The sequence below is a fragment of the Echiichthys vipera genome (assembly GCF_963691815.1).
Source record: "Echiichthys vipera genome assembly, chromosome: 5".
Taxonomy (NCBI): Eukaryota; Metazoa; Chordata; class Actinopteri; order Perciformes; family Trachinidae; genus Echiichthys; species Echiichthys vipera.
In genome coordinates this window covers 842,313-869,878 of record NC_139830.1, presented here as the reverse complement: position 1 = coordinate 869,878, position 27,566 = coordinate 842,313, and the positions used below count along the sequence as shown (strand labels likewise).

The 27,566-nt window shown below is 50.9% G+C and overlaps 2 protein-coding genes across 2 annotated transcripts in view; both read right to left on the bottom strand.

The window, feature by feature from the left end:
- parlb (presenilin associated, rhomboid-like b) overlaps window positions 1-8,642 on the bottom strand; it is an 8,976-nt gene extending 334 nt beyond the window's left edge. Inside the window, exons 1-10 of the mRNA XM_083914009.1 lie at window positions 8,554-8,642; window positions 6,681-6,888; window positions 6,113-6,253; window positions 5,835-5,883; window positions 5,654-5,749; window positions 4,245-4,394; window positions 4,081-4,151; window positions 1,659-1,760; window positions 974-1,071; window positions 1-111 (exon numbers count right to left, since the gene is read on the bottom strand). The exon at window positions 1-111 is cut by the window's left edge and continues 334 nt beyond it. Of these exons, the coding sequence (XP_083770135.1) occupies window positions 1-111; window positions 974-1,071; window positions 1,659-1,760; window positions 4,081-4,151; window positions 4,245-4,394; window positions 5,654-5,749; window positions 5,835-5,883; window positions 6,113-6,253; window positions 6,681-6,888; window positions 8,554-8,630 (1,103 nt within the window). The 5' untranslated portion in view covers window positions 8,631-8,642. The remainder of the gene's footprint in view (window positions 112-973; window positions 1,072-1,658; window positions 1,761-4,080; window positions 4,152-4,244; window positions 4,395-5,653; window positions 5,750-5,834; window positions 5,884-6,112; window positions 6,254-6,680; window positions 6,889-8,553) is intronic.
- A 5,002-nt stretch (window positions 8,643-13,644) lies between these two features.
- col4a4 (collagen, type IV, alpha 4) overlaps window positions 13,645-27,566 on the bottom strand; it is a 46,292-nt gene continuing 32,370 nt past the window's right edge. The window contains exons 22-46 of the mRNA XM_083914572.1: window positions 27,403-27,475; window positions 27,161-27,267; window positions 26,752-26,935; window positions 26,583-26,651; window positions 25,970-26,077; window positions 25,785-25,853; window positions 24,420-24,569; window positions 24,129-24,290; window positions 23,878-24,045; window positions 23,653-23,796; window positions 23,439-23,546; window positions 21,910-22,088; window positions 21,658-21,721; window positions 20,949-21,023; window positions 20,694-20,801; window positions 20,278-20,385; window positions 20,110-20,181; window positions 19,173-19,301; window positions 18,974-19,081; window positions 18,737-18,892; window positions 17,496-17,744; window positions 17,184-17,300; window positions 16,881-17,069; window positions 15,026-15,309; window positions 13,645-14,415 (exon numbers count right to left, since the gene is read on the bottom strand). Coding sequence (XP_083770698.1) covers window positions 14,152-14,415; window positions 15,026-15,309; window positions 16,881-17,069; window positions 17,184-17,300; window positions 17,496-17,744; window positions 18,737-18,892; window positions 18,974-19,081; window positions 19,173-19,301; window positions 20,110-20,181; window positions 20,278-20,385; window positions 20,694-20,801; window positions 20,949-21,023; window positions 21,658-21,721; window positions 21,910-22,088; window positions 23,439-23,546; window positions 23,653-23,796; window positions 23,878-24,045; window positions 24,129-24,290; window positions 24,420-24,569; window positions 25,785-25,853; window positions 25,970-26,077; window positions 26,583-26,651; window positions 26,752-26,935; window positions 27,161-27,267; window positions 27,403-27,475 — 3,444 coding nt within the window. The 3' untranslated portion in view covers window positions 13,645-14,151. The remainder of the gene's footprint in view (window positions 14,416-15,025; window positions 15,310-16,880; window positions 17,070-17,183; window positions 17,301-17,495; window positions 17,745-18,736; window positions 18,893-18,973; window positions 19,082-19,172; window positions 19,302-20,109; window positions 20,182-20,277; window positions 20,386-20,693; window positions 20,802-20,948; window positions 21,024-21,657; window positions 21,722-21,909; window positions 22,089-23,438; window positions 23,547-23,652; window positions 23,797-23,877; window positions 24,046-24,128; window positions 24,291-24,419; window positions 24,570-25,784; window positions 25,854-25,969; window positions 26,078-26,582; window positions 26,652-26,751; window positions 26,936-27,160; window positions 27,268-27,402; window positions 27,476-27,566) is intronic.

The following is a 27,566-nucleotide window of genomic DNA, read 5'->3' as shown; positions in this document are numbered from 1 at the left end:
CCACCGCCGCCGCCGCCGCCAGGCCCTCCTCCCGTCCTCATGTCGTGCCACAGTTTGACGAAAGGTTCTCGGTTCTTCCAGATCCACTCGTGCCCGAACAGGATGTACCAGCTGGGGACAGAGAGCAGGAGGCGGAGCTTTAGTCTGTGCAGACGCACGAGTGCAGGACACACACCTGAAAGGTCCGTTTATTACCTTTAATATTAAACAGTCATTTATGAACTTAAAGGTCCCCAATAAAAGAGTCGCTCTCATGCTGTAAACAACTTAGGGCGCCCTCCCACTGTGCCTCCGTCCCGTGGCCCCTCCCACTGTGCCTCCGTACCGTGCCCCAGCACGTGTCACGGCTAAAGTCTGGTTCCTTTGACCAGTGTGAGTGCAACCGTACCACGTCTAGGAGCGGCACGCTTGCCGTCCACGGCCCGTTTGGGAGAGGTGGGCTTTAGTAAAGCACGTTTGCACGTGTACGAGCACGAGCGTGCGCACGTGTACGAGCACGAGTCCGACAAGACGCACAAAAACTCAGAGGTCTACGGAAAGATCTGGAAACAAAGCCACGCATCGCCATGACGTCATCAATGCGTGTGACGTGTTACGGCGTGATGACGTATAGGCAGCAAGAAGCATTCTCCGAGGCCCAGGTAGTGTGAGTACAAACGGGCCTGGAGGGGGGGACAAGGACCCTAAAGCACGGGACGGAGGCACAGTGGGAGGGCGCCCTGAAATAGTGTTTTTTAACAAATTAAAAATTAATGTGGAAAAAACATTAAAATCAAAGCGTTTTCAAGGATTTCAAGCCCCTGAACGAACCCAGGACTTTGAATTTATGCATTCATGAACTTTCTTCACATTTAAGGACTTTGACTTTTTATTCAGTTCACAGAAGAATTAAAATAAAACTTCATAAACAGAAACATTAACGTGCACGTGTGAGTGTGACAGAAGTGACGACTCAGCAGCTGCACGGACTCACACTCCGAACAGGGCTCCTCCTAAATGAGCGGCGTGGTCGAAGAACCTCCATCCCAGCACCACACCGGCCGTATCCATGGCCACGATGGCCTTGAGAGCCTGGAGACAGAGACAGAGACATGAGGAGGAGGTGGTTACTGTGAAGGTGCAGCAGGTGCAGCAGGTGCAGCAGGTGCAGCGGGTGCAGCAGCAGGTGCAGCAGGTGCAGGTGCAGCAGGTGCAGCGGGTGCAGCAGGTGCAGGTGCAGCTGCAGGTGCAGCAGCTGCATCAGCTGCAGCAGCTGCAGGTACAGCGAGTGCAGCAGGTGCAGCGGGTGCAGCAGGTGCATGTGGAGCAGGTGCAGCAGGTGCAGCAGGTGCAGCAGGTGCAGCAGGTGCAGCGGGTGCAGCAGCAGCAGGTGCAGCTGCAGGTGCAGCGGGTGCAGCAGCTGCAGGTACAGCGAGTGCAGCAGGTGCAGCGGGTGCAGCAGGTGCATGTGGAGCAGGTGCAGCAGGTGCAGCAGGTGCAGCGGGTGCAGCAGGTGCATGTGGAGCAGGTGCAGCAGGTGCAGCAGGTGCAGCAGGTGCAGCAGGTGCAGCGGGTGCAGCAGCAGCAGGTGCATGTGCAGCGGGTGCAGCGGGTGCAGGTGCATGTGCAGCGGGTGCAGCGGGTGCAGCAGGTGCAGCAGCGGGTGGAGCATCACTTACGTTGGCAGCGGTGAAGGTGAACATGGGGAGGAAGATGATCGCCAGTTTGGCTTCTGGCATCTTGGTGCAGACGGCAGCCAGGACGCTCATGATGGCTCCAGACTGTAGAGAGAGAGAGAGACACACACACACACACACACACACACACACACACACACACACACACACACACACACACACACACACACACACACACACACACACACACACACACACACACACACACACACACACACACACACACACACACACACACACAGATTTGTTCACTTGCAAATTAATTGATTTTACTCTGAAAATACGTCGTCACATTTACCAACATGTGTCCTCACAGACCCCCTCACAGCGTCCACACAGACCCCCTCACAGCGTCCACACAGACCCATCACAGCGTCCACACAGACCCCCTCACAGCGTCCACACAGACCCCCTCACAGCGTCCACACAGACCCCCTCACAGCGTCCACACAGACCCATCACAGCGTCCACACAGACCCCCTCACAGCGTCCACACAGACCCCCTCACAGCGTCCACACAGACCCATCACAGCGTCCACACAGACCCCCTCACAGCGTCCACACAGACCCCCTCACAGCGTCCACACAGACCCATCACAGCGTCCTCACAGACCCCCTCACAGCGTCCACACAGACCCCCTCACAGCGTCCACACAGACCCATCACAGCGTCCACACAGACCCCCTCACAGCGTCCACACGGACCCCCTCACAGCGTCCACACGGACCCCCTCACAGCGTGCACACAGACCCCCTCACAGCGTGCACACAGACCCCCTCACAGCGTGCACACAGACCCCCTCACAGCGTCCACACAGACCCATCACAGCGTCCACACAGACCCCCTCACAGCGTCCTCATAGACCCCCTCACAGCGTCCACACAGACCCCCTCACAGCTGCACACAGACCCCCTCACAGCGTCCACACAGACCCCCTCACAGCGTCCACACAGACCCCCTCACAGCGTCCACACAGACCCCCTCACAGCGTCCACACAGACCCCCTGACAGCGTCCACACAGACCCCCTCACAGCGTCCACACAGACCCCCTCACAGCGTCCACACAGACCCCCTCACAGCGTCCACACGGACCCCCTCACAGCGTGCACACAGACCCCCTCACAGCGTGCACACAGACCCCCTCACAGCGTGCACACAGACCCCCTCACAGCGTCCACACAGACCCATCACAGCGTCCTCATAGACCCCCTCACAGCGTCCTCATAGACCCCCTCACAGCGTCCACACAGACCCCCTCACAGCTGCACACAGACCCCCTCACAGCGTCCACACAGACCCCCTCACAGCGTCCACACAGACCCCCTCACAGCGTCCACACAGACCCCCTCACAGCGTCCACACAGACCCCCTCACAGCGTCCACACAGACCCCCTGACAGCGTCCACACAGACCCCCTCACAGCGTCCACACAGACCCCCTCACAGCGTCCACACAGACCCCCTGACAGCGTCCACACAGACCCCCTCACAGCGTCCACACAGACCCCCTGACAGCGTCCACACAGACCCCCTCACAGCGTGCACACAGACTCCCTCACAGCGTGCACACAGACTCCCCGACAGCGTCCACACAGACCCCCTCAGTGTCCTCACAGCGTCCTCATAGACCCCCTCACAGACCCCCTCACAGCGTCCACACAGACCCCCTCACAGCGTCCACACAGACCCCCTCACAGCGTCCACACAGACCCCCTCACAGCGTCCACACAGACCCCCTCACAGCGTCCACACAGACCCCCTCACAGCGTCCACACAGACCCCCTCACAGCCTCCACACGGACCCCCTCACAGCGTCCACACGGACCCCCTCACAGCGTCCACACAGACCCCCTCACAGCGTCCACACAGACCCCCTCACAGCGTCCACACAGACCCCCTCACAGCGTCCTCACAGACCCCCTCACAGCGTCCTCACAGACCCCCTCACAGCGTCCTCACAGACCCCCTCACAGCGTCCACACAGACCCCCTCACAGCGTCCACACAGACCCCCTCACAGCGTCCTCACAGACCCCCTCACAGCGTCCCCACAGACCCCCTCACAGCGTCCTCACAGACCCCCTCACAGCGTCCACACAGACCCCCTCACAGCGTCCTCACAGACCCCCTCACAGCGTGCACACAGACCCCCTCACAGCGTCCACACAGACCCCCTCACAGCGTCCTCACAGACCCCCTCACAGCGTCCACACAGACCCCCTCACAGCGTCCTCATAGACCCCCTCACAGCGTCCACACAGACCCCCTCACAGCGTGCACACGGACCCCTGTCTCCCCTACACCCCGTCCCATCATGGCGTCGGTGTTTGGACTCGTTTAGTCCGAACCTCACCGTCTCACGTTTACCCACACGCGGCTCACGGGACGGTAAAGACGTTACTTACGGCTCCCAGGGACGGGCCCAGCCTCCCGGTGGCCGTCTTACACACGTAGCTGAAGAACGTGGACACGACCCCTGAGGAGAAGAGCACACATCAGTGTGAGGTGACGCCTGCATACGGGGCGTGGTCGTGGGCGTGGTGTGGAGGTGCGGTGGGCGGGGCAGCACCTGCGGACAGGTAGACGGCGGTGAACTGCTCCCTGCCCAGCATGGACACGGCGCTGGACGAGAAGCTCCACAGCACGTACATGTTCGCCGCCAGGTGGAAGAAAGAGATGTGGCTGAAGGTGGAGAGGAGCATCGGAGAGCACTGGGTCCCTGAGGAGGACGGAGACAACAGTCAGAAACAACAGTTACAACAGGCGGAGACAACAGTCACAACAGGTGGAGACAACAGGCGGAGACAACAGGCGGAGACAACAGTCAGAGACAACAGGCGGAGACAGCAGTCACAACAGGCGGAGACAACAGGCGGAGACAACAGTCACAACAGTCACAACAGTCAGAACAGGCGGAGACAGCAGTAACAACAGACGGAGACAACATTTAGAAACAACAGTCACAACAGGCGGAAACAACAGACGGAGACAACAGGCGGAAACAACAGTCACAACTGTCCGAAACAACAGTCACAACAGGCGGAGACAACAGGCGGAAACAACAGTCACAACTGTCAGAAACAACAGTCACAACAGGCGGAGACAACAGTCAGACACAACAATCACAACAGGCGGAGACAACAGTCACAATAGTTAGAAACAACAGTTACAACAGGCGGAAACAGTTACAACAGGCGGAGACAGTTACAACAGGCGGAGACAGTTACAACAGGCGGAGACAGTTACAACAGGCGGAAACAGTTACAACAGGCGGAAACAGTTACAACAGGCGGAGACAGTTACAACAGGCGGAGACAGTTACAACAGGCGGAGACAGTTACAACAGGCGGAGACAGTTACAACAGGCGGAGACAACAGGCGGAGAGAACAGTCAGAAACAAACAGTCACAACAGGCGGAGCCAACAGTCAGAAACAAACAGTCACAACAGGCAGAAACATCAGTCACAACAGGCAGAAACATCAGTCACAACAGGCAGAAACAACAGTCACAACAGGCAGAAACAACAGTCACAACAGGCAGAAACATCAGTCACAACAGGCAGAAACATCAGTCACAACAGGCAGAAACATCAGTCACAACAGGCAGAAACAACAGTCACAACAGGCAGAAACAACAGTCACAACAGGGAGAAACATCAGTCACAACAGGCAGAAACATCAGTCACAACAGGCAGAAACATCAGTCACAACAGGCAGAAACATCAGTCACAACAGGCAGAAACAACAGTCACAACAGGCAGAAACAACAGTCACAACAGGCAGAAACATCAGTCACAACAGGCAGAAACATCAGTCACAACAGGCAGAAAAAACAGTCACAAAAGGCGGAGACGACAGTCAGAAACAACAGTCACAACAGGCAGAAAGTCACAATCGGTGGAGACAACAGTCAGAAACAGAAACAACAGTCAGACACAACAGTCAGAAACAACAGTCGGTCGCGGTGTGTCGCTCACTGGAGGCCGGGTTGGAGGTGAAGAATCGAACCATGGTCGGGCGCAGAGACGGAACTCTCCAGCAGCAGAAGACGACGGCGTTCGCAGCGATGATCCCTGGGAAACAGAGAAGAGGTCGTTATCACAAACTACGGTTTAACGAGCTAAAGCTAAACTAAAGGTCGTCCGCACGCCGTCTCACCTGTCACCGTCCGCTGACCTTCACTCAGGCTGCTCCACCATTGGTTGATCTGAAACACAACCAGCCAATCAGGGCTCAGGACGCTCAGCCTCATTAACATAACGTAAACACAACATTAAGAATAAAGTCAGTGAAGAAGAAGACGACTTCCTGTCTGTGGAGGTTTAAACTGGATTAGCCGTTAGCTTAGCATTAGCTTAGCATTACAGCGTTACCTGTAGGTGACAGTTGCATCACTCAGACCCTCACAGATTCTAATAACGTCGTGTTTTTCTCACCTCTTTGCGGACGTCCCCTCGTTTCTGCGGACGCAGCTTCTGCAGCCAGTCGGCTCGGACCTCGTCGAAGTAGCTCTGCACCCGGGACTTGAGGGACTCGTACTGCCAGACGGCCGCCGCGCCGAAGGAGCAGCCTGTGAACTGACAGGAAGTTAGGGACCGCGTGACCATGCACACGCCACTGCCAACGCCCACAGGTACACATCATCTCGCCCACAGGTATATATCACCTACGCACACGGCCACGCCGCCGCCCACACCGACAGGTACACATCATCTACGCCCACGCCACCGACCACAGGTACACATCACCTACGCCCACGCCACCGCCCACGCCACTGGCAGCGCCCACAGGTACACATCACCCCGCCCACACCCACTGGTACACATCATCTCCCCCACGCCCTCGCCGCCGCCCAAGGGTACACATCACCTACGCCCACGGGTACACATCACCTACGCCCACGCCCAAGGGTACACATCATCTCCCCCACGCCCTCGCCGCTGCCCCGGGTACACATCACCTACCCCACGCACACGCCAACGCCCACAGGTACACTTCACCTACCCCCACGGTGAAGACCAGCGGCCTGACGAGCCGGCCGAAGCCCCGGGGGGATCCGGGGGGCGGGGCCTGGCGCTCCAGAGGGGGGGCAGGGGTCCGGCGCTGCACCGCGGCCTCTGCGGACTCCGAGTGGGCGGGGCCTAGCTCCTCCTCCGCCCTCTTGGACTCTGGTTTCCTGGTGATTTTCCTGAAGCCGCGTCGCTGCTGGAGGCTGAGGAGAGGATTTAAAACACTTTAAATAAAGATTTTTATTTAATTCATTTATTAAATTAATAATTTAACACTTTTCTCTGAATGAACAAATTAAAAAAGGTGATTTTAACGTGAGTCTGGAGACAGAGGGACGTGTTTAAAGTCCGTTATCTTGGAAATATAACAATAAATCAGTCCATAGGTGACTCTGCTGGGAACTGTAAGGTCGCCGGTTCAAGTCCCTGTGTGGCCCATGAATGGAGCGTGGACTGGTGGCTGGAGAGGTGCCAGTTCATCTCCTGGGCACTGCAGAGGTGCTGTTGAGCAAGGCACCGAACCCCCAACTGCTCGGGGCGCTGGTCACTGGCAGCCCCCTCGCTCTGACATCTGTGTGTGTGTGTGTGTGTGTGTGTGTGTGTGTGCGTGTGTGTGTGTGTGTGCCTGTATATGTGTGTGTGTTTGTGTGTGTGTGTGTGTGTGTGTGTGTGTGCAAATTAAATTTCCCCGTTGCGGGATAAATAAAGTAATTCTTCTTCTTCTATAAGAAAATAAAAAATGTGGAAACATAAAATAAATTTAATTTAATATTTAACTAATAACTCTTAACAAACCCAAACATGTCAACATTTAATCAAATGTGCCAAAACTGGTGTTTCTGTTTTAAATAAGTTATTTATTTATATTTATTCTACAAAGATATTTAAAAATATTATAAATATTCTTGTATTTTCTGTTTCCATGTTTATATTTTTCATATTTTTCTATAACTTATTGTTTCTTATTGATGTTTTTATCAACTTTGCTGCTTTAAATCAGGAAATTTCCTCTTTATGGAAGAAATGAGGGAAATTTTATCTGATTATTATTGTTTAAATTTTCCCTTTTTATGTATTTTACATTATAAGAAATACATAATTAAATGTATAAAGATAAAAACATTAATACATACAATTATAAATACATTAAAAAGTGAATAAATTAGTTTAAAATAAAGAAGCAATGGTTTCAATGTTTGTTACATTTAATAAATTCCCTTTTTATTTAGTTTACATTAAAAATACATATTAAAAAGATGAAAAAACAAATTAATAAATAAATATAATTACAGGTATAAAATAAAGAAGTTAAGCTATAAATGTTAAAAAATAAAAATAAATAATAAATAAATGTTTCATTTAATAAATTAATGAATTCCAACTTTTATTTATAATATTTATTCTTGTTTATTTCGTGGAAAATTAATTATTTACTTGTTTTTCTTTGAGTTTATGAGTTTTAAAGTAAATATAAAGTGTGTTTTTCTGTGTTTACGTCATAAAAAAGACTTTAATCGTGATTTAAAGTCATTTATTTTAAATATTTGACACATTTCAGAGGAAATATGAGGAATGACCTTCATTATATTTTAATAATAAACAGATAATTAAGTGTTTGAACCTCGTAAACCACAGACAGTTATAATATAAATACATATATATTATATTTAACTCTATATTTGATGTTTTAAGCTCTTTGAACTCGTCTGTGGTCAAACTAACAGCCCTGTTAGCTCCTCGGCTAACGTTAGCCGGCTAACACAGTTCAAACTAACGGTCCTGGAGCTAACGGGGCTAACTGCTAACAGCGGAGGTCTGCCGGTCAGCTAGCCGGGACAGGTGGACTGTGTCCGGCTGTGGTGACTGACCTCCCTCCCCTCGTTGAGCTCCGTAAAACATCTTCTCCGGTGAGTCTGAGCAGAACCGCGCAGCTCCTCCACGCCATGGCGGAGCCCGGTGACCCCGGCCGGGCTTCATTACCGGGTCAACACGGAGCTCCGGGAGCCGAGCGGAGCAGCAACAGCGACCCCCGGTGGACAACCGAGCGGAGGAACGACAGCGACCCCCGGCGGAGAGAGACACACACGGTGAGGCGGTCTGGAGGTCTGAAGCTCTCGCGAGACTCGCTTCCCCACCACATACATCAAGTATAAATATCTCGCGAGATCTTTCACAAATCTACAAAACAATAAAACTTATTAATAATTAATATGACGCAACTTCCGTCCATAACTTTCAAAGTAAAGTACAGTCAAAATAAAACTTTTTTTTTGTGTAAACAATAACATAATTGACTTTTTTGTTAGAGTTTTGTTTTTATTTATTAATAATTATTTATTATTATTATTAATAATATTTATTGGGGGTGGATGTTTTATTTTTATTTTTACCGTATTTTACATATTTTAAGAATTTAAAATAATATTTTACAGATATTTGTCCAAATATTTACCTGAATATTTTTGGGATTTATTAACATTATTAACTTAACATTAAAATAATATACTTTAGCTTTTATTAAAGGTTTTAGGGACATATTTACCAATGTTTTTTATTTTTGGGGGGTTTATAACAAAGTGTTGTCTGATTTTTTACCAACATTTTCAAGAAGTTTAAATAATATTTTACTAATATTTTTATATAGATTTTCTAATGGTTTTGGGGACATACTGTATGTTTCTCATATTTTACTTTTCTTTTGAGTTTAATAAAAATCAAATAGGTGGATACATTTTACATTTCCATATATTTTACTAATATTCTCTATTTTTTGATATTTTAACAGTAATTTTTGGAATAATTTGGGATATTTCTCATTTCTTTCTCCAAATATTTTACCAGTAAAATACTTTGAATTTCTGCATTTTGTAGATATTTGACTTTATTTTGTAAATATTTTATTTTATTTTGTAGGTCTTTGACTTTATTTTGTAAATATTTTATTTTATTTTGTAGGTCTTTGACTTTATTTTGGAGGTATTTGACTTTATTTTGGAGGTATTTGACTTTATTTTGGAGGTATTTTACTTTATTTTGGAGGTATTTGACTTTATTTTGTAGATCTTTGACTTTATTTTGGAGGTATTTGACTTTATTTTGTAGGTATTTTACTTTATTTTGTAGGTATTTGACATTATTTTGTAGATCTTTGACTTTATTTTGGAGGTATTTGACTTTATTTTGGAGGTATTTGACTTCCTCTTCAGAACAAAAACAAACAGAACCATTTTGCAGCGTTTTATTGACGAAGCGTCCTCAGAGAGTAAAGTGTTAGTGAGAAGTTTCCTCCGACAGGTTAAAATATTTAAATACAATAAAACACGACGACGACAGGTGAGAGTGAAGCCCCGCCCACTTTCACACCCGCCAAAATAAAACCCCGCCAAAATAAAACAGCGATGCGTTTGTGTTCCGCGTGTTTACATTGATACGAACGTTCGGCTCCGCGTGCGTCGGGTCCCTGAACTTTCGTCGGGTCCCTGGACTTTCGTCGGGTCCCTGGTGAACTTTCGTCGGGTCCCTGAACTTTCGTCGGGTCCCTGAACTTTTGTCGGGTCCCTGAACTTTCGTCTGGTCCCTGAACCTTCGTCGGGTCCCTGAACCTTCGTCGAGTCCCTGAACCTTCGTCGGGTCCCTGGACTTTCGTCGGGTCCCTGAACTTTCGTCTGGTCCCTGAACTTTCGTCGGGTCCCTGGACTTTCGTCGAGTCCCTGAACTTTCGTCGGGTCCCTGGACTTTCGTCGGGTCCTCGGACTTTCATCGGGTCCCTGAACTTTCGTGGGGCCCCTGAACTTTCATCGGGTCCCTGAACTTTCGTCGGGTCCCTGGACTTTCATCGGGTCCCTGGACTTTCATCAGGTCCCTGAACTTTCGGCGGGTCCCTGAACTTTCGTCGGGTCCCTGGACTTTCGTCGGGTCCCTGAACCTTCGTCGGGTCCCTGAGTCTCAGGTGAACGAGGATCTGAACGCCGCGTGTTGGTCCTCAGGGTCGCACTCGGGCCCCCAAAGCATCATGGGAGCTGGAGAGACGTTAAAGCGTCAAAAGTTACTTAAACTACATATACGTCAGGTTTTAGGGGGGGGCAGGGCCTCAGGGGGATTTTTTCTCGGCTTGGGCCTTGGGCTGGGGGGCCCCTCAGGTCCCCCCCTTTGCAGGAGATCCCCCTTATTCCTCAGAAACCTCTGAATGTTTCCAGAAGTTTCTACTTTTCCTCTAAAAGATCTGAAACTCCGCGTTTTTCCAGAGATTTCTCACTTTGCCTCGAGGACGCGGTGCTTTTCAAAATAAAAGTATTTATGCAACATCTTCAAATCCTCTGCTCCGAGACTTCGCTGCAGATTAGCATCAAAGAAAACCTCGTTAAACACGTTTGCTCCTTCTATTTTGTAGGAGGGAGGAAGTGAGCGGGGCTTCAGCGTGTCATCGTTTACCAAAATAAAAGAAAAGTGAACGACAGGAAGTAGCACCAACATTAAATTCCAGGCTAAATAAATACTCTGACGACATTTACAGTAAAAATATAAAACGGTCGAGTTCAAACATATTTACAACGACAAGAGAGAGAAACCAGGACCAGGACCAGGACCAGGGCCAGGGCCAGGACCAGGACCGGGACCAGGGCCAGGACCAGGGCCAGGACCGGGGCCAGGACCAGGACCAGGACCGGGGCTAGGGCCAGAGCCAGGACCAGGACCAGGACCAGGACCAGGGCCAGGACAAGGACCAGGACCAGGACTGGGACTGGGATCAGGACCAGGGCCAGGACCAGGACCAGGCACTTAAGCAGGACCAGGACCAGAACCAGAAACAGAGCCAGGAGCAGGACCAGGGCCGGGGCCAGGGCCAGGACCAGGGCCAGGACCAGGGCCGGGGCCAGGACCAGGGCCAGGACCAGGGCCAGGACCAGGACCAGGGCCAGGACCAGGGCCGGGGCCAGGACCGGGGCCGGGGCCAGGACCAGGCACTTAAACAGGAAATAAAAAGGACAGGAAGTCACTTGTTCTTCGTCCTCTGAACTTTAGAAACCTTTAGTTTAACGTGAAGCGTCCAAAGTTGTTTCGACGGTTCTGGTTCAGATGTGGGACGTGGACCGAGGGTCTCGACCCGCCTCGCTCTTTGTTCCCGCGCTGAAACCGAAGAACACGAGTAAAAAGAACAAAGAACGTCAGAGATATTCACAGCTTCTCACACGACTCGCTGCCTCCCAGCCGACCAATCACAGGGGGTTCAGTGCACTTCCGGGCCGGGCTGTGGGCGGAGCTGGAGGCGGAGCTAAAGTCCACTCAGGTGTTCTCTGGTCTGTCGCCGCCCGATCCGGACCGGAGACCCGACTCGTTCTACACGTGTGCAAAGGTGGTCGAGGTCCGGGATCAAACCACAGAAATATAAACGTAGGTGCCTGATGCTAAATGAAGCTAACACTAGCTTCTGTCCTGATGCTAAATGAAGCTAACACTAGCTTCTGTCCTGATGCTAAATTAAGCTAACACTAGCTTCTGTCCTGATGCTAAAAGAAGCTAACACTACCTTCTGTCCTGATGCTAAATATAGCTAACACTAGCTTCTGTCCTGATGCTAAATGAAGCTAACACTAGCTTCTGTCCTAAAGCTAAATGAAGCTAACACTACCTTCTGTCCTGATGCTAAATGAAGCTAACACTAGCTTCTGTCCGGATGCTAAATGAAGCTAACACTACCTTCTGTCCTGATGCTAAATGAAAATAGCACTAGCTTCTGTCCTGATGCTAAATGAAGCTAACACTAGCTTCTGTCCTGATGCTAAATGAAGCTAACACTAGCTTCTGTCCTGGTGCTAAATGAAGCTAACACTAGCTTCTGTCCTGATGCTAAATGAAGCTAACACTGGCTTCTGTCCTGATGCTAAATGAAGCTAACACAAGCTTCTGTCCTGAGACTAATTAAAGCTACTACTAGCTTCTGTCCGAATGCTAAATAAAGCTAACATGTTTACAGCAGAAATAATTGGAACAGCCCTGACCAAGATGGCCGCCATGTTGACGTACCGCTCCGATGAACCTGCGTTTATATTTCTGTGGGTCAGAGGGCAGGGCAAGAATGAACCGAGTCTCCGGTGCAGATCGGGTCCTCGCTCTCCCGATGAGGAGACAACGTCACGTCAACGCCACCAACCAATCAGCAGCGACGTTACACCTCGTCTCTGTGGCGTCAAATCGACCATTTCAGTGTTTTGGACTCGACCCGAGTCACGGTTTTGACGACTCACGAGAAAATAAAAGAGTTGACCTGAGACGTGACGAAGTGAACGTCTCGCCTGCGTTCATTTGATGTTTTTTCAGTTTAAATGTTGAAACTACGGCGTGCTGATGTCCCCGTCTCTGCACCGCAGCAGAAATCTGGACCAGGGCGTCCTCCTCAGAGCGCCCGTCGCTGTTTACGGTCCGAGAACGAAGCAGAGAGACGGCGTCTATGACCCGATACCTGCGCACGAAGGCAGAACAACAAGAATGAAAGGATAAGCTAACAGGCGCTAGCTAACGAGTCGCCTGCATCAAAGGTCCTAGAGTCTAAACATTCGCTGGCGAGCGTTTGGTATTTTTGACCCGTTTACTCGTCACATCGCGGCTGTGTGAAAGACTTAATGGTCGCGTTCGTCTAACGTAATTAAACCGTCGTCAACAAAGCAACATTCAACAGAGGTGAATCACATACGGGGTTCCTCAGGGTTCTGTTATCGACCTGTGCTCCGTTAATATTCCACCACTGAAGCTGGAACAACTAAACCGTGTTATTGCATAAAAATATAGAAATATTCTGTCACTTCAACATCTGTGAACTGGGGCTTTGTTGGATGAATCAACATCAATCACAGTTAAACTTTTAACGATCGGTTGATTCATTGATTGATCCATTGACTAAATGGTTGATAGGTCTAATGATTCATTAGTTGATTGATCAATTGATTGGTAGACTGATTGATTGATTGGTTGGTTGATCGTTTGGTCGATTGGTTGGTCGACTGATTGGTCGATTGATCGTTTGGTCGGTTGATCGATTGGTTTGTTGATTGGTTGGTTGTTCGTTTGGTTGGTCTATCGGTTGGTTGGTTGATTGTTCGTTGGTCGATTGATTGGTTGGTAGGTTGATTGATTGATTGATCGTTTGGTCGATTGATTGGTTGGTAGGTCAATCGGTTGGTCGATTGATCGATTGGTTGGTCGATTGATCGTTTGGTTGGTTGATTGGTTGATTGATCGTTTGGTCGATTGATCGTTTGGTTGATTGTTTGTTTGGTCGATTGATTGGTTGGTAGGTTGATTGATTGGTCGATTGATCGTTTGATTGGTCGATCGTTTGGTCAGTTGATCGGTTGGCAGCGTTATCTGTAACGTGGCGGTCTCTCCTCACAGAGACGTCCGGCGCGTCTCGTCCTGTCCGTCCTCTCAGACTCTGCAGGAGGAGGAGGAGGCGGCGGCGGCGCTCCCCCTCACTCCCTCATGCACACGTTGCACTTCCCGATGCTCTCCCTCTGCTGCCAGCCCTCCGTCAGAGTGGTGGAGGAGCTGTTGGAGGCGGAGGCGGAGGCGGCCATGTCCACTCGGGTCAGCCAGAAACTGTAGATGTTGGCGAAGTAGTGGCAGGTTCCTCGGGGCCCCTGGCACTCCACGAAGGGCTGGGCCCTGAAGTCCGTCAGACAGCTGCCTGATGACGTCAGAGACTGGCCGCCGCCCTCGTCCCCCGCGCCTGTATGCTGCAACACACGCAGGAAGTGACATCATCGTCAGGGGTTAGACTTCCTTCCAGAAGTTTTGTGTTTCAGCTGAGACTGAAAGTTAGTTAGTTTATTTCACTGCAGTTAATTTTCGCAGGCCCATAAACCAGCACAAAAAGATGCAAAATGACTAAAAAAAGATGCAAAACCAGCACAAAAAGATGCAAAATGACTAAAAAAAGATGCAAAACCAGCATAAAAAGATGCAAAATGACTAAAAATAGATGCAAAACCAGCACAAAAAGATGCAAAATGACTAAAAAAAGATGCAAAACCAGCATAAAAAGATGCAAAATGACTAAAAATAGATGGAAAACCACCACAAAAAGATGCAAAATGACTAAAAATAGATGCAAAACCAGCACAAAAAGATGCAAAATGACTAAAAATAGACGCAAAACCAGCACAAAAAGATGCTAAATTACTAAAAATAGATGCAAAACCAGCACAAAAAGATGCAAAATGACTAAAAATAGATGCAAAACAGCACAAAAAGATGCAAAATGACTAAAAATAGATAAAAACCAGTTTGATCAGTGGCTCCATCAGTCTTACTGTACTGTTGCACCCCCACCCCCTCAGAACCCACCATGAGGAAGGAGTATCCGGTCCACAGGCTCCTCCACCTGGGGGGGCATTGCGGCTGGCTGGAGGTCTGGCTGTGCAGTGCGACGGGTGAGGAGGGGGCTTCACACACCACGCAGCGGCTGATGTGCTCTCCGATGGAGGCTCCGCCCACCGGTATGCTGGGGACGGCCGCCGTCGTGGACAGCCAATAGGATTTATCGTTGCGACTGGCGTAGGAGCAGGTCCCCATGTTACAGGAGGAGAAGGGCATCGTGGAAAAGATCCGCATGCACGAGCCCGCCTGACCTGGACACATCAGGGGTCAGAGGTCAACGTGAAGGTCATTCAGTCACTTCACCAAACGTCTGTTAGAGGGTTCACGGCTCCAACCGACGGGAACCCGGTTCTCTGGCTCCCGAGAGACGGCGAGGAGCCGGGTCACAAAATAAGGGACCAACGTCTGGGTGCAAGTCCTGCTCGGTCACGGGGGAGGGTTCGGGTTTAGAGTAAGACTCTTTGTCTGCACTTTAATCCTCAGTAACCATGGAGACAGTTTTTATTAAGGTAGAAATCCAGGAGAGATGCTAACAGCTGGACGTGGCCAACAGTGGTTAGCTCGGGGCAGCACGGTGAAGGCATTCAAAGGTCTTTTTTAACCACTAATGCTGCTGAAAATAACAGCAAACCTCTGCAGCAGCATGAGAAGAGTCCCTACACACACAACAAAGCGTCATCAGCGTAGTTAGTGAAGCCAGAGTTTATTAAAGAGTGTTTTAAAGACTTACCTACTGGCCCCTGTACCAGCTCCTCTCATAGTAAAGTCCATTACAGTGGAAGGAGCCCATTGGTGCTTTGTTGTGTGTGTAGGGACTCTTCTCATGTGTGTGTGTGTGTGTGTGTGTGTGTGTGTGTGTGTGTGTGTGTGTGTGTGTGTGTGTGTGTGTGTGTGTGTAGGGACTCTTCTCATGCTGCTGCAGAGGTTTGCTGTTATTTTCAGCAGCATTAGTGGTTAAAAAAGACCTTTGAATGCCTTCACCGTACTCATCTCATCTCCAGCCTCTGATCCTGGATCAGGTCTCGGGCGCAGCAGCTCCAGCCTCTGGTCCTGGATCAGGTCTCAGGGGCAGCAGCTCCAGCCTCTGATCCTGGATCAGGTCTCAGGGGCAGCAGCTCCAGCCTCTGATCCTGGATCAGGTCTCAGGGGCAGCAGCTCCAGCCTCTGATCCTGGATCAGGTCCAGGGGCAGCAGCTCCAGCCTCTGATCCTGGATCAGGTCTCAGGGGCAGCAGCTCCAGCCTCTGATCCTGGATCAGGTCTCAGGGGCAGCAGCTCCAGCCTCTGATCCTGGATCAGGTCTCGGGGGCAGCAGCTCCAGCCTCTGGTCCTGGATCAGGTCTCAGGGGCAGCAGCTCCAGCAGGGACCCCAAACTTCCCTTTCCCGGGCCACATTAACCAGCTCTAACTGGGGGATCCTGAGGCGTTCCCAGGCCAGTGTGGAGATCTAATCTCTCCACCTGGTCCTGGGTCTTCCCCGAGGCCTCCTCCCAGCTGGACGTGCCTGGAACACCTCCCTAGGGAGGCGCCCAGGGTTCATCCAGACCAGATGATCCTGAACCACCTCAACTGGCTCCTTTCAACACAAAGGAGCAGCGGCTCGACTCCGAGTTCCTCACGGATGCTGAACTTCTCTGAGCTAACCACTGTTAGCCACGTCCGGCTGTTAGCATCTCTCCTGGATTTCTACCTTAATAAAAACTGTCTCCATGGTTACTGAGGATTAACGTGCAGACAAAGACCCCGTCTGCTCTTAAAAAGCTAAAAACAACATTTATCAGAACCTTTTTTGTGTATTTGAATGTTTGCGTTGTCGTAAGTACCGAGGTCTTGAGTGTGCGCCTTCTCCTGACCCTCCAGGTACAGCAGACTGTACCCCGCCCACAGGACCCTCATGCTCAGCGGACAGGAGGGAATCCTCTTCGATTGGCTGTGCATCACCAACATGAAGCCCGAGTTCAAGTTCTTGGTGGGTCCAGGAAGACCGCGGTCGCCGATCGGACCGGGATCACCTGAGATCACAAAGACCAGCAGGAAGTCGCATCAACAAGACAAATCCACATGAAACACGACGACTCCGACCCAAAGTGAACCCAGTCACAGAGAGGGGCCGGTGGAGGTCTCACCTTTGTCTCCCACATCTCCTCTCTCCCCCGGGAAGCCTGACTCTCCTAGGTCTCCATCTGGACCCGGGGCCCCCTCAGGGCCTATAGGTCCGTCAGGCCCGACGTCCCCATTCCTGCCTGAAACACATCATCAATCACCTTAATGATCAAAACTGAGACTTCTCCTCGTCAGTCCCTCGTCAGACTCTTTACCTTGACCTGGACCTGGTTCTGGACCTGGACCTGGTTCTGGATTACCTGTGATGGCGGGGGTCCCAGACCAAACCGGTCAGAGCGGGACACGATTGAAGATTCATTGTGACTGTTTCTCACCTGTCTCACCCCTCCGGCCGATTTCTCCTTGGGAGCCAACATCTCCAGCCTGACCGGGGGGCCCAGGGGGTCCCGGGGGGCCTGGTGTCGCAGGAGGGTAAGTGGGGCAGGAGGACACTCGTCCCATCTCCCCCTTCGGACCCATCGGTCCAGCAGATCCCTTTGGTCCTGGAGGCCCGTTGGTACCGGGGAAACCTTTTGCGCCCTGATTGCCAGGTAGTCCCATCAGACCTGGAGACCCCCGTACACCTGACGGCACACAAGGAGACAACTGGGGTTTTTAGTGGTCCAATGAGGGCCAGAGGCTAGCTGTCACTCAAGAGGCCACGCCCCTAATTAATCACAAACTTCAGTGTTGTCATGGAGACCTGACCTAAACACACAGACTAGAATGTTCTTTTGTCCTTAAACAGGTTTAATGATGCTGTGTAAACGGCCTGTTTAACATGGGGCTCAATGAGAAACTGCTCTGTTATGAAACCTGCCCCTAGTGGACACTCAGAGAACTGACGCTGACCGAGCTTCCTGATTGGACCAGACAGGAAGGAGGCTCTCTCTGTGGGCGGGGCTTGGTGGAGCAGTAGGAGGCAGGACAAGGCGCAGATGACACTGTACGGCTGGAGCCGGTTCATAATTTGACCATAAATAAGTTTCTTGTTGTTTTTCTTGTCGAGTGTTGTTTTGTCCTAATGTGAGAAAAGCGTCACCGTAGCAATTCGGGTATTAGCACCCGACCCCTCACCCCGCCTTCTAGTTCTATAAGAGAGTGAAATAAATATATATTCTATTATTATAAAAGTGCAAAATGACGGACATTAAAGGGGCCTTCACATGATCTTCTCTCTGCTCTGGTCTCACTGTGAGGTCGCACGCAGAGACCCAGTAAACGGCTAAACCAGCGTTAGCATTGTAGCAGCCGTTAGCATTAAACCAACGTTAGCTAAACCAGCGTTAGCATCGTAGCAACCGTTAGCTGCTGATGAACCTCCATCTTAACGTTTTCTTCTGATCCTGAAACTTTAATGTAACGTTAAATAGTTCGGGAAACAACAAGTTCTTCCTCCGTCTTTCTAACCGGCGTGATGTCGCTCTCTGGTTGCCTAGGAAACGTAAACGTCACACTCAAAGCTTCTCCCTCATTGGTCGAGCTGAGCTCAGGTGCAGCACCTGCGACTCAGGTGCGTCAGGTTGCATCAGCAGCAACATCCTCATTGACCTCAGACACATGGAGAGAGTCTGACCTTTTGCTCCTGGACTCCCGGGGATGCCTGGCAGTCCCTCCGGCCCCGGCGGTCCCTTTGGGCCGCTTGGTCCCTGGCAGCCGGTGTCCCCGTTGTCCCCATCATCTCCGGTCACTGGAGGGTTCTGACCTGGATCGCCCACTTCACCAGCACACCCTGAAACACCAAACCAACATCAGAGGTCGTCCTGGTGATTTACCTGTTAAACTTAATTCATCCTGAACGTTAAAGTCTGACCTGGCTCTCCATCTGCTCCAGTACAACCAGGATCTCCATGAGGCCCTGGAATTGGAGCTGAACAGTCTGGTCCAGATTTACCCGGAGGTCCCAAATCTCCAGGTGGTCCTACAACACATAAAGATTTGATTTGACTTTAAGATAGACCCCTGCAGGTCTGTCACATCCTGGCTCTGATGGGAACATAACTGCTACACACCTTGGGGTCCTGGGGAGCCTCTGGGTCCTGGTGGGCCGGGCTGGGATGACCCAATGGGTCCTGGAGGACCTGGAGGTCCTTTATCCCCTGGAAGACCTTCTGAACCTTGAGGACCCGGCACACCCAGACCTGAACAGAATCACAGATGTCCCCGTGACTAAGCTGGATGTGTCTTACTTCAGTCTGGGGTCCATTTAGGGTTCGGTCCCCCCGTCGTTCTTAAAAGAGTTTTCCATCCACGCGGCTTCCACTGGAGACACATGTGTGTCCACAGGAAACCAGTGAAACCGGCTAAAAGCGCTGTAGTACACATGCCAGACCAACAGACTGTACAAGCCAAGAAGAGCGGGACAGCGAACCACAACGATACGGTTCCTGGAACTTTCTGGTGGTTCCGGGAACTCTAGGGCCGAAACAGGAAAGGCCCAAACTTACGATACTCAAAAGGGTGGAGGTGGCTGGTCAGTGGTGAAGTCAAAGCTAGCGTCATGGAGGCTTTCCATGGTTATAAGAGTCATGTAAAGGTTCCAGGGTTGATTTTTGTGACTGTGCTAAAAGTCCATCGACTGTGCTCATTTTTGATAAGTCTCAGTGTCTTTGATTTTCTTAAAACGGTTAAAAACCTTCTCCACACAAACACCAGCACGGTCTCACGAGGCTAAGTTTAAGCTTCATGACAACCATGACTGAAAGCTAGCTTGCCAGGCTAATGTGGCGCAGAGGCTACATGGTAGACGCTGGATGATGGTTATGCTGAAAATAACGGCCTCGAAACTCATAAATACAGAGCTGAACACGGTTCAGACGGGAGTTTTTTCTGTTTTAAAGAGAATTAATAACGAAAGCACATATTTTCTTTTATTTCCCATTCACACTGCTTTAATGTGTGTGTGTGTGTGTGTGTGTGTGTGTGTGTGTGTGTGTGTGAGACTCCTACCTCTGGTCCCCATGTCCCCCTTCACTCCTTTCAGTCCGTCCAGTCCGTGGAGCCCCAGCGGTCCAGGAGGACCTGACGCAACACAAACATTCAACCTTTACGAGACGATCGCAGCTAAAATGATCTACTTTGGTCGTCATGACAGCAGGTCTGGGTTCAAGTTCTGACCTTGGAGTCCCGGGAAACCCTGCGGTCCAGGAGGACCATCGGCACCCGCTTTACCAGGAAGACCAGGAAGACCCGACCGACCTCTGGGTCCTGAGGGACCGACCACACCTGGAGTAAACCGGACACACACAGACAGACGGGGTTGGGGTAAACTTGGAGTCGCTCTCAGACTGGATCTGGTTTCAGGACCTCACAGGTCAAAGTTCACACAGACTGATACACATAGACTCTGAACCTCTCCACACCTCCTGGTGGCAGGAGATGTGTGGATGTAAACAGGTTCTCTGGCTCCAGATGTGTGAATGTAAACGGGTTCTCTAGGACCCCACGAGTGCCCTCTTTACAGACACGCTCACTTCCTCATGTTAAACAAAGACGAAGTAAAGACTTGATGAGGTCCAGGTGAACTTATGTACCTGGTTGGCCCGGGTCCCCCCGATGGCCTGGATCTCCTTTGCATCCTCTCTGTCCTGGAACCCCGATGAAACCAGGTCCTCCAGGATCTCCCTGAGGTCCAAGAGGTCCTGAGGGAGAAAACACAGCTGATTCATCCAGAAACTCACCCGATGGTTCATTCAACCATCAACTGCATCACAGAACATGGGATTCTGATTTAATAACTTAAATAGAGTCCAATAGAGTCGTCTGCAGAACCAGAACCAGATCATCACCTGAGGGTCCGAAGTCTCCAGGAGGCCCCTTGTCTCCAGGTGGACCAGGACACCCAACAGAGTCTCCTTTATCCCCTAAGAGACGGACAGAAACGTAACGTACCGCACAGTTAAAGGTCAGAATCAGTGACGGAGACAAAGCCCTGATATCTCTTTGTGCTTCATACATGAAAGGATCAAGGGTGCGTCCCAGTTCCACCCCTTAGCCCTTCAACGTGTTTCTGGGCTTTTGCGTGAGGGCTAGGGGTGAGGGGTTCCAATCCTCATTTGGGTTAAGGGGTAGAGTTAGGACCAAGGTTGAAAAACCACACTTGAAATGGAGGAATTCCCAGCATCCACCACGTTACGAGTCATGAAAGTTTTGTTCAAAAAAACGTCCGGCTTCAAGTTTGCGATGGCAAACGAATCACACAAATGTACTTTCAGGGTTTTAAGTGATAATATAAACAGGGCAGTAGTGAGTTATGAACAATGTTCGAGCAGTTTTTAATTGTTAAGTTTGTTTTGAATCACTAAAGTTAGCTAATGTCATCGTAGCCGATGCTAATGTTCCGGCGGCTGTAGCTAGCTTTTAACACTATTTGTTGAGCTGAGATATCCGATAACGGTTGACATGACAACACATCATGTTGTGGTATTAAGTCATATCAGTCTGCAGTGAATTTGGAGGGGTTAGGTTAGAGGTCCGGGGTCAGAGGTTAGTTGGTACCTTTGGATCCAGTACATCCTTGGTGACCAGGTTCTCCAGCTTTCCCTGGACACCCCAGGTCGCCCTGCAACCAAAAACAAACACAGATCAGTTTTTCTGAATATCAAACCTCTTCAGACCCGAAGGATCCAAAGACAAAGTTCTGGTTCTTTGGGTCTAACGTTAAAACCTCGTCTCCCGGGCTCAAACACTTCCTGTCCCAGATCACAAAGACAGGACTTCTGTTAGTGGAGTTTAGAACAGGTCTCTTACTAAGTCTCCGGTCGCTCCAGGGAAGCCGATAAATCCTGGTGTTCCTATACGTCCGGGTGGTCCAGTGGGTCCTGGTGGGCCGTAGCGCCCGGGGGGTCCTTGGAGTCCTATGATGCCTGTGGGTCCGTTGATGCCTGGATAGCCTGGCCTACCGGTAGCTCCTAGCACACCTTTACTTCCTGTAGAGACAGAAGCCCCGTCATTAACCCTGGACTAAGAGTTAACCCTGGACTAAGAGTTAACCCTGGACTAACCCTGGACTAAGAGTTAACCCTGGACTAAGAGTTAACCCTGGACTAAGAGTTAAGCCTGGACTAAGAGTTAAGCCTGGACTAAGAGTTAACCCTGGACTAAGAGTTCACCCTGGGCTAAGAGTTAACCCTGGACTAACCCTGGACTAAGAGTTAACCCTGGGTTAACCCTGGGCTAAGAGTTAACCCTGGACTAACCCCGGACTAAGAGATAACCCTGGACTAAGAGTTAACCCTGGGCTAACCCTGGACTAAGAGTTAACCCTGGACTAAGAGTTCACCCTGGAATAAGAGTTAACCCTGGGCTAAGAGTTAACCCTGGACTAACCCTGGACTAAGAGTTAACCCTGGACTAAGAGTTAACCCTGGACTAAGAGTTAACCCTGGACTAAGAGTTAACCCTGGGCTAACCCTGGACTAAGAGTTAACCCTGGACTAAGAGTTAACCCTGGACTAACCCTGGACTAAGAGTTAACCCTGGAATAAGAGTTAACCCTGGGCTAAGAGTTAACCCTGGACTAAGAGTTAACCCTGGACTAAGAGTTAACCCTGGACTAACCCTGGACTAAGAGTTAACCCTGGAATAAGAGTTAACCCTGGGCTAAGAGTTAACCCTGGGCTAACCCTGGACTAAGAGTTAACCCTGGGCTAAGAGTTAACCCTGGGCTAAGAGTTAACCCTGGGTTAACCCTGGACTAAGCGTTAACCCTGGACTAAGAGTTAACCCTGGACTAAGAGTTAACCCTGGACTAACCCTGGACTAAGAGTTAACCCTGGACTAAGAGTTAAGTCATTGCGTCCTTACCAAAAGAACAACGGGTGATTGTAGTGTTTAGAACATCATTCTGAGGGAGTAGGTTCTGACCCGCATCAGAGGAACCACAGTGAGTGGTCCAGATGTGAGGGTACATTGATGATCGAACACACGAGCCAATGAAACGCCGGCAGCAGCCATTTTTACCCAGCTGCTAAAGGCCGCTACACATGACACACAGTAAAAAACGCTTTGTGTCGCCCATTCCATTCTTTTCCTACGGAGCAGACGGCAGCACCCAAGCTAGCATTTGCAGGTTTGGTGTTGAATGCCTTCACCGTGCTGCCCTGAGCTAACCACTGTTAGCCACGTCCGGCTGTTAGCATCTCTCCTGGATTTCTACCTTAATAGTTGTTATTTGATGGATTATTGATGATTAAAGTGCAGAAAAAGACCCTGGAGGATGATTTTACGCCTGTGTGACAACACACCCTAACACTGGTCTCTATGGCAACAGCTCTGACCTCGTGGTCCAGGAAAGCCGTTGAAGCCCGGGGGTCCGTCTGTTCCACTCTCCCCTTTGATGAGGACTAGCTTGGTCTCTCCGTGAGGCCCCGCGGCCCCTTTACAACCTGCAGGGGAAACACGGGTGAGACGTTGATGGTTTCATACTTTGGTTTTTTCTTGTTTGACTCTTTCGTCAGGTTTGTTCTGGTTGTGAGTAAGTAGAAGTTTTACCTTTGTCTCCTTTCGGGCCCTCACATCCTGGACCTCCATCTCGTCCGTTGAACCCTCTCTCCCCCGTCCTTCCCGGGGCTCCGAGGGCGCCCTCCTGTCCAGGGGCCCCCAGTCGTCCGTCCTGGCCCCGAGGCCCCATCAGACCTGGAACAGAGGGTTAGTCTGTCTGTGGATCTGTGTCTTCAGGAAACACCTGAATACAGGTGAGCTGGAGGAGAAGCTCACCTTTCTGACCGTCGGGCCCCGGCAGTCCGGAGTCTCCAGTGGGGCCAGACGAGCCCTGAGGCCCCAGGTACCCTGGGAAACCTGGAGAGCCAGGTCTGCCTTTAGGACCTTGAGGGCCAAAACCTGGAGGCCCCATTTCCCCGATCTCACCTTTCTCACCCGAAAAACCTGAGGAGAAAAAGACGACATCACAGTTAAGTAACGTACAGTGAAATACAGCAGAGTCAGCATCTTTATGAGCCGGAGTTTACCTGGGGGTCCTATAGGTCCCTGAGGACCAAAAAGACCCCTGGGACCAGGTTTTCCTGCCTCACAGAGGTCAGATGTGGGCCCCTGGGGTCCGTTTATACCCGGGGCCCCATCCTGTCCTCTCTGGCCCTTTGCCCCGGGGCCCCCAGCCAGACCCAGGAGTCCTGGACAAAAAGGAAAACACTCTGATTTGAATTTATATTTTTCCCGTTTAAACGTTTTTATGCAGAAAACACATTTTAAAATGCACTAAGACCAAAAGCAGGTGACGATGTTGAGGTCCAGTACTTCACCTTGTAGTCCATCGTTGCCGGGGGGACCGGGGACTCCTTTAGGCCCCTGTGAACCCGGTCTGCCTGGGAAACCGATGGGTCCTGAGGGCCCAACGTCAGAATCTCCTGCTGGGCCCCGGAGTCCAAGAGAGCCTGGGAGTCCTGGGGAGCCTGGTAAACACAATCAAGAATACTTTGTATTTCTTCTCTCTACTTCCTCCGTTATTACCTTTCACAATAAACCTGTGAATGTTCTCGTGTGTCCAGGTCGTCGTTCTCCTCAAAGCAACTTCAGTCAAAAGCAACTGGACTTGGTTCTTTGTCTAGGAAGACGTTTCACCTCTGATCCAAGAGGCTTGGGACCAGTCCCAGCCTGGTCCTGGTCCTGGTCCTAGTCCAGTCCCAGCCTAGTCCAGGTCCTGGTCCAGTCCCAGCCTGGTCCTGGTCCTGGTCCAGTCCCAGCCTAGTCCAGGTCCTAGTCCAGTCCCAGCCTAGTCCAGGTCCTGGTCCAGTCCCAGCCTGGTCTTGGTCCTGGTCCTGGTCCTGGTCCTGGTCCTGGTCAGATGCGTACATGAACTGATGAAGCCTCTTGGATCAGAGGTGAAACGTCTTCCTGACAAAGAACCAAGTCCAGTTGCTTTGGACTGAAGCTGCTTTGAGGACTTTCACAATAAAAGCTCTAGACATACGTAGTTGACAGTTTACCAGAGGGAACTGAAATTCATTCAGAGCATTTCCCTAAAAGGAAACTCAATAGAATATCTTATGTTAGCTCAGTGTTTGCTGTTCCTGGTCAGTTTGATTTTGTCCTCAGAGTCTCCGGAGCTAAACTCTGTCACTTCACTCAGCAGCAGGAACAACACCCGGGACTCCTCCGCGGGTCTTTTTTACTGCAGCTGCTGAACATTCACTGATATCTTCACACTTATGTTGATAAACTTTATTTCTGCTCTGCTCCGATCGCTCGCTCTCATCACACATCTCCTCTCACATGTTCATGGCCTTTATTGGCCACGCCCCCACAGGAGAACGCTGCGTCGCTCTTTCTTTTGATTGGCCCGCCCGCTGATGCTGGAGGATGAACCAGCTCTTTTCAGGTTCAAGCTCGGCACAAACTTTCCAGGTTCTGAACCCAGTTATTTTTGATCGACATGCTCCAGCCGGTCCAAACTCCGGTGTGCAAACCTGAACCGAGCCCGTTCCCGGTCAGTCCAAAAGCTCTAGAAGTGTCCTCGGGTGTTCGTCAGGCGTTTAAAATCAGGGGTACCTCGCTTTATTCGGCAGTGGCGTATCCAGACTTTTTCTGGGGCGACCATCTTTGAGTCCTAGAGCAGGTAAACGTCTATGACAGTGTAAGTCATACCACAGACGGACAGGTGACTGTACCTGGTTCTCCATCGTAACTGAAGCCTTCAGGTCCTTCTTCTCCGGTATCTCCAACAACACCTGGAGGTCCTGCAAGAGGAAGAGAGGATGTGAGTAAAATGAATGTTCCAGCTAATGTAAAGGACCAGTGTGGTCCAGGTGCGGTCCAGGTGTGGTCCAGGTGAGGTCCAGGTGAGCTCCGGTACCTTGTCGTCCAGGCGATCCACGAATTCCAGACCTTCCTTTTTCTCCTTTAGCTCCGTCAGGTCCAGTGACGCCACGGAAACCTGGAGGACCCGGGAGTCCTGTGTAACCTGGAGAGACAGGCGGCAGACAGGGGGACAGGAGGTCAGTCAGACAGGTGGACGGGAGGTCAATCAGACAGGTGGACAGGAGGTCAGACAGGTGGACAGGAGGTCAGTCAGACAGGTGGACAGGAGGTCAATCAGACAGGTGGACAGGAGGTCAGTCAGACAGGTGGACAGGGAGTCAGACAGACACGTGGACAGAAGGTCAGTCAGACGGGTGGACAGGAGGTCAGTCAGACGGGTGGACAGGAGGTCAGTCAGACGGGTGGACGGGAGGTCAGTCAGACGGGTGGACAGGAGGTCAGTCAGACAGGTGGACAGGAGGTCAGTCAGACAGGTGGACAGGAGGTCAGTCAGACAGGTGGACGGGAGGTCAGTCAGACAGGTGGACGGGGTCAGTCAGACAGGTGAACAGGAGGTCAGTCAGACAGGTGGACAGGAGGTCAGACAGACAGGTGGACAGGGAGTCAGACAGGTAAGCAGACAGACAGAAGACATAGGTAATGTTTACCTGCATTTCCCGGGTCGCCTTTCTCTCCGGTGGGTCCGGGGTTTCTGGGTACACAGGGCAGAGTGTCACCTGCAGGAAGAGGAGGGGTCACAAAGTAAGTGGGAGGGGCCAAATACTAAGGTAAGGGGTCACATTTGAAGTAGGAGGAGGAGGTCAGATTGATCTCTACCTATAACCCCTTTAGGCCCTGGGGGGCCAAGGATTCCTGGAAGTCCGGGGTCCCCAGGGGCCCCACGCTGTCCCACTGCTCCACCTACACCTCGACCCGGGGGGCCTGAAGGTCCTGCTAATCCCTTAGGCCCCAAACGTCCTTGGGGGCCCTTTTCTCCTGGAGAACTGGCAAAACTTTCACCCTGAAGAGAAACAGACGAGCATTTGAAAGATAAGAGTCAGAACAGCGACACCATGACAGTCACAGTATGAAGTGCTGCCAGCGCCCCCTGGAGGCTGCGGTGTTCACTACAGCTCCATGTGAAACATCCTGTGGGGTTCTCGGTCTATATCAGGGTCTTGTTTTCCTATTTGTCCGGAGGGTTTTCAAAGTGTGACACTGAGTTCACCCGGAGTGTCTGACCGACCTTGGGGCCGGGGATTCCAGGGTCCCCCTTTGTCCCATCGAGTCCTCTTCTCCCTGAGAATCCCTGTCTGCCTGGAGGGCCCTCCTGGCCCCTGTTTCCTTTCTCCCCTAGAGACAAAGGTCGAATCAGAACAATCGATACGCTGACGTGGCGTTATGGCTGAAATCACACATATGGTTGTATTTGTGTCGACTTCAGTGGAGATGAGACCGGTGAGTGAAGTGGTTCATGGTTAAACTCACCTTTAAAATCCACCACAGTGAAATATCCCTTCTGACCTTTGAAGCCCTTGACACCTGGAAATCCACCAAGACCCTGCAAACAAATCCACCAACCAATCAACCAACCGACCAAGCAACCAACCAATCAAACAACCAAGCAACCAACCAATCAAACAACCAATCGA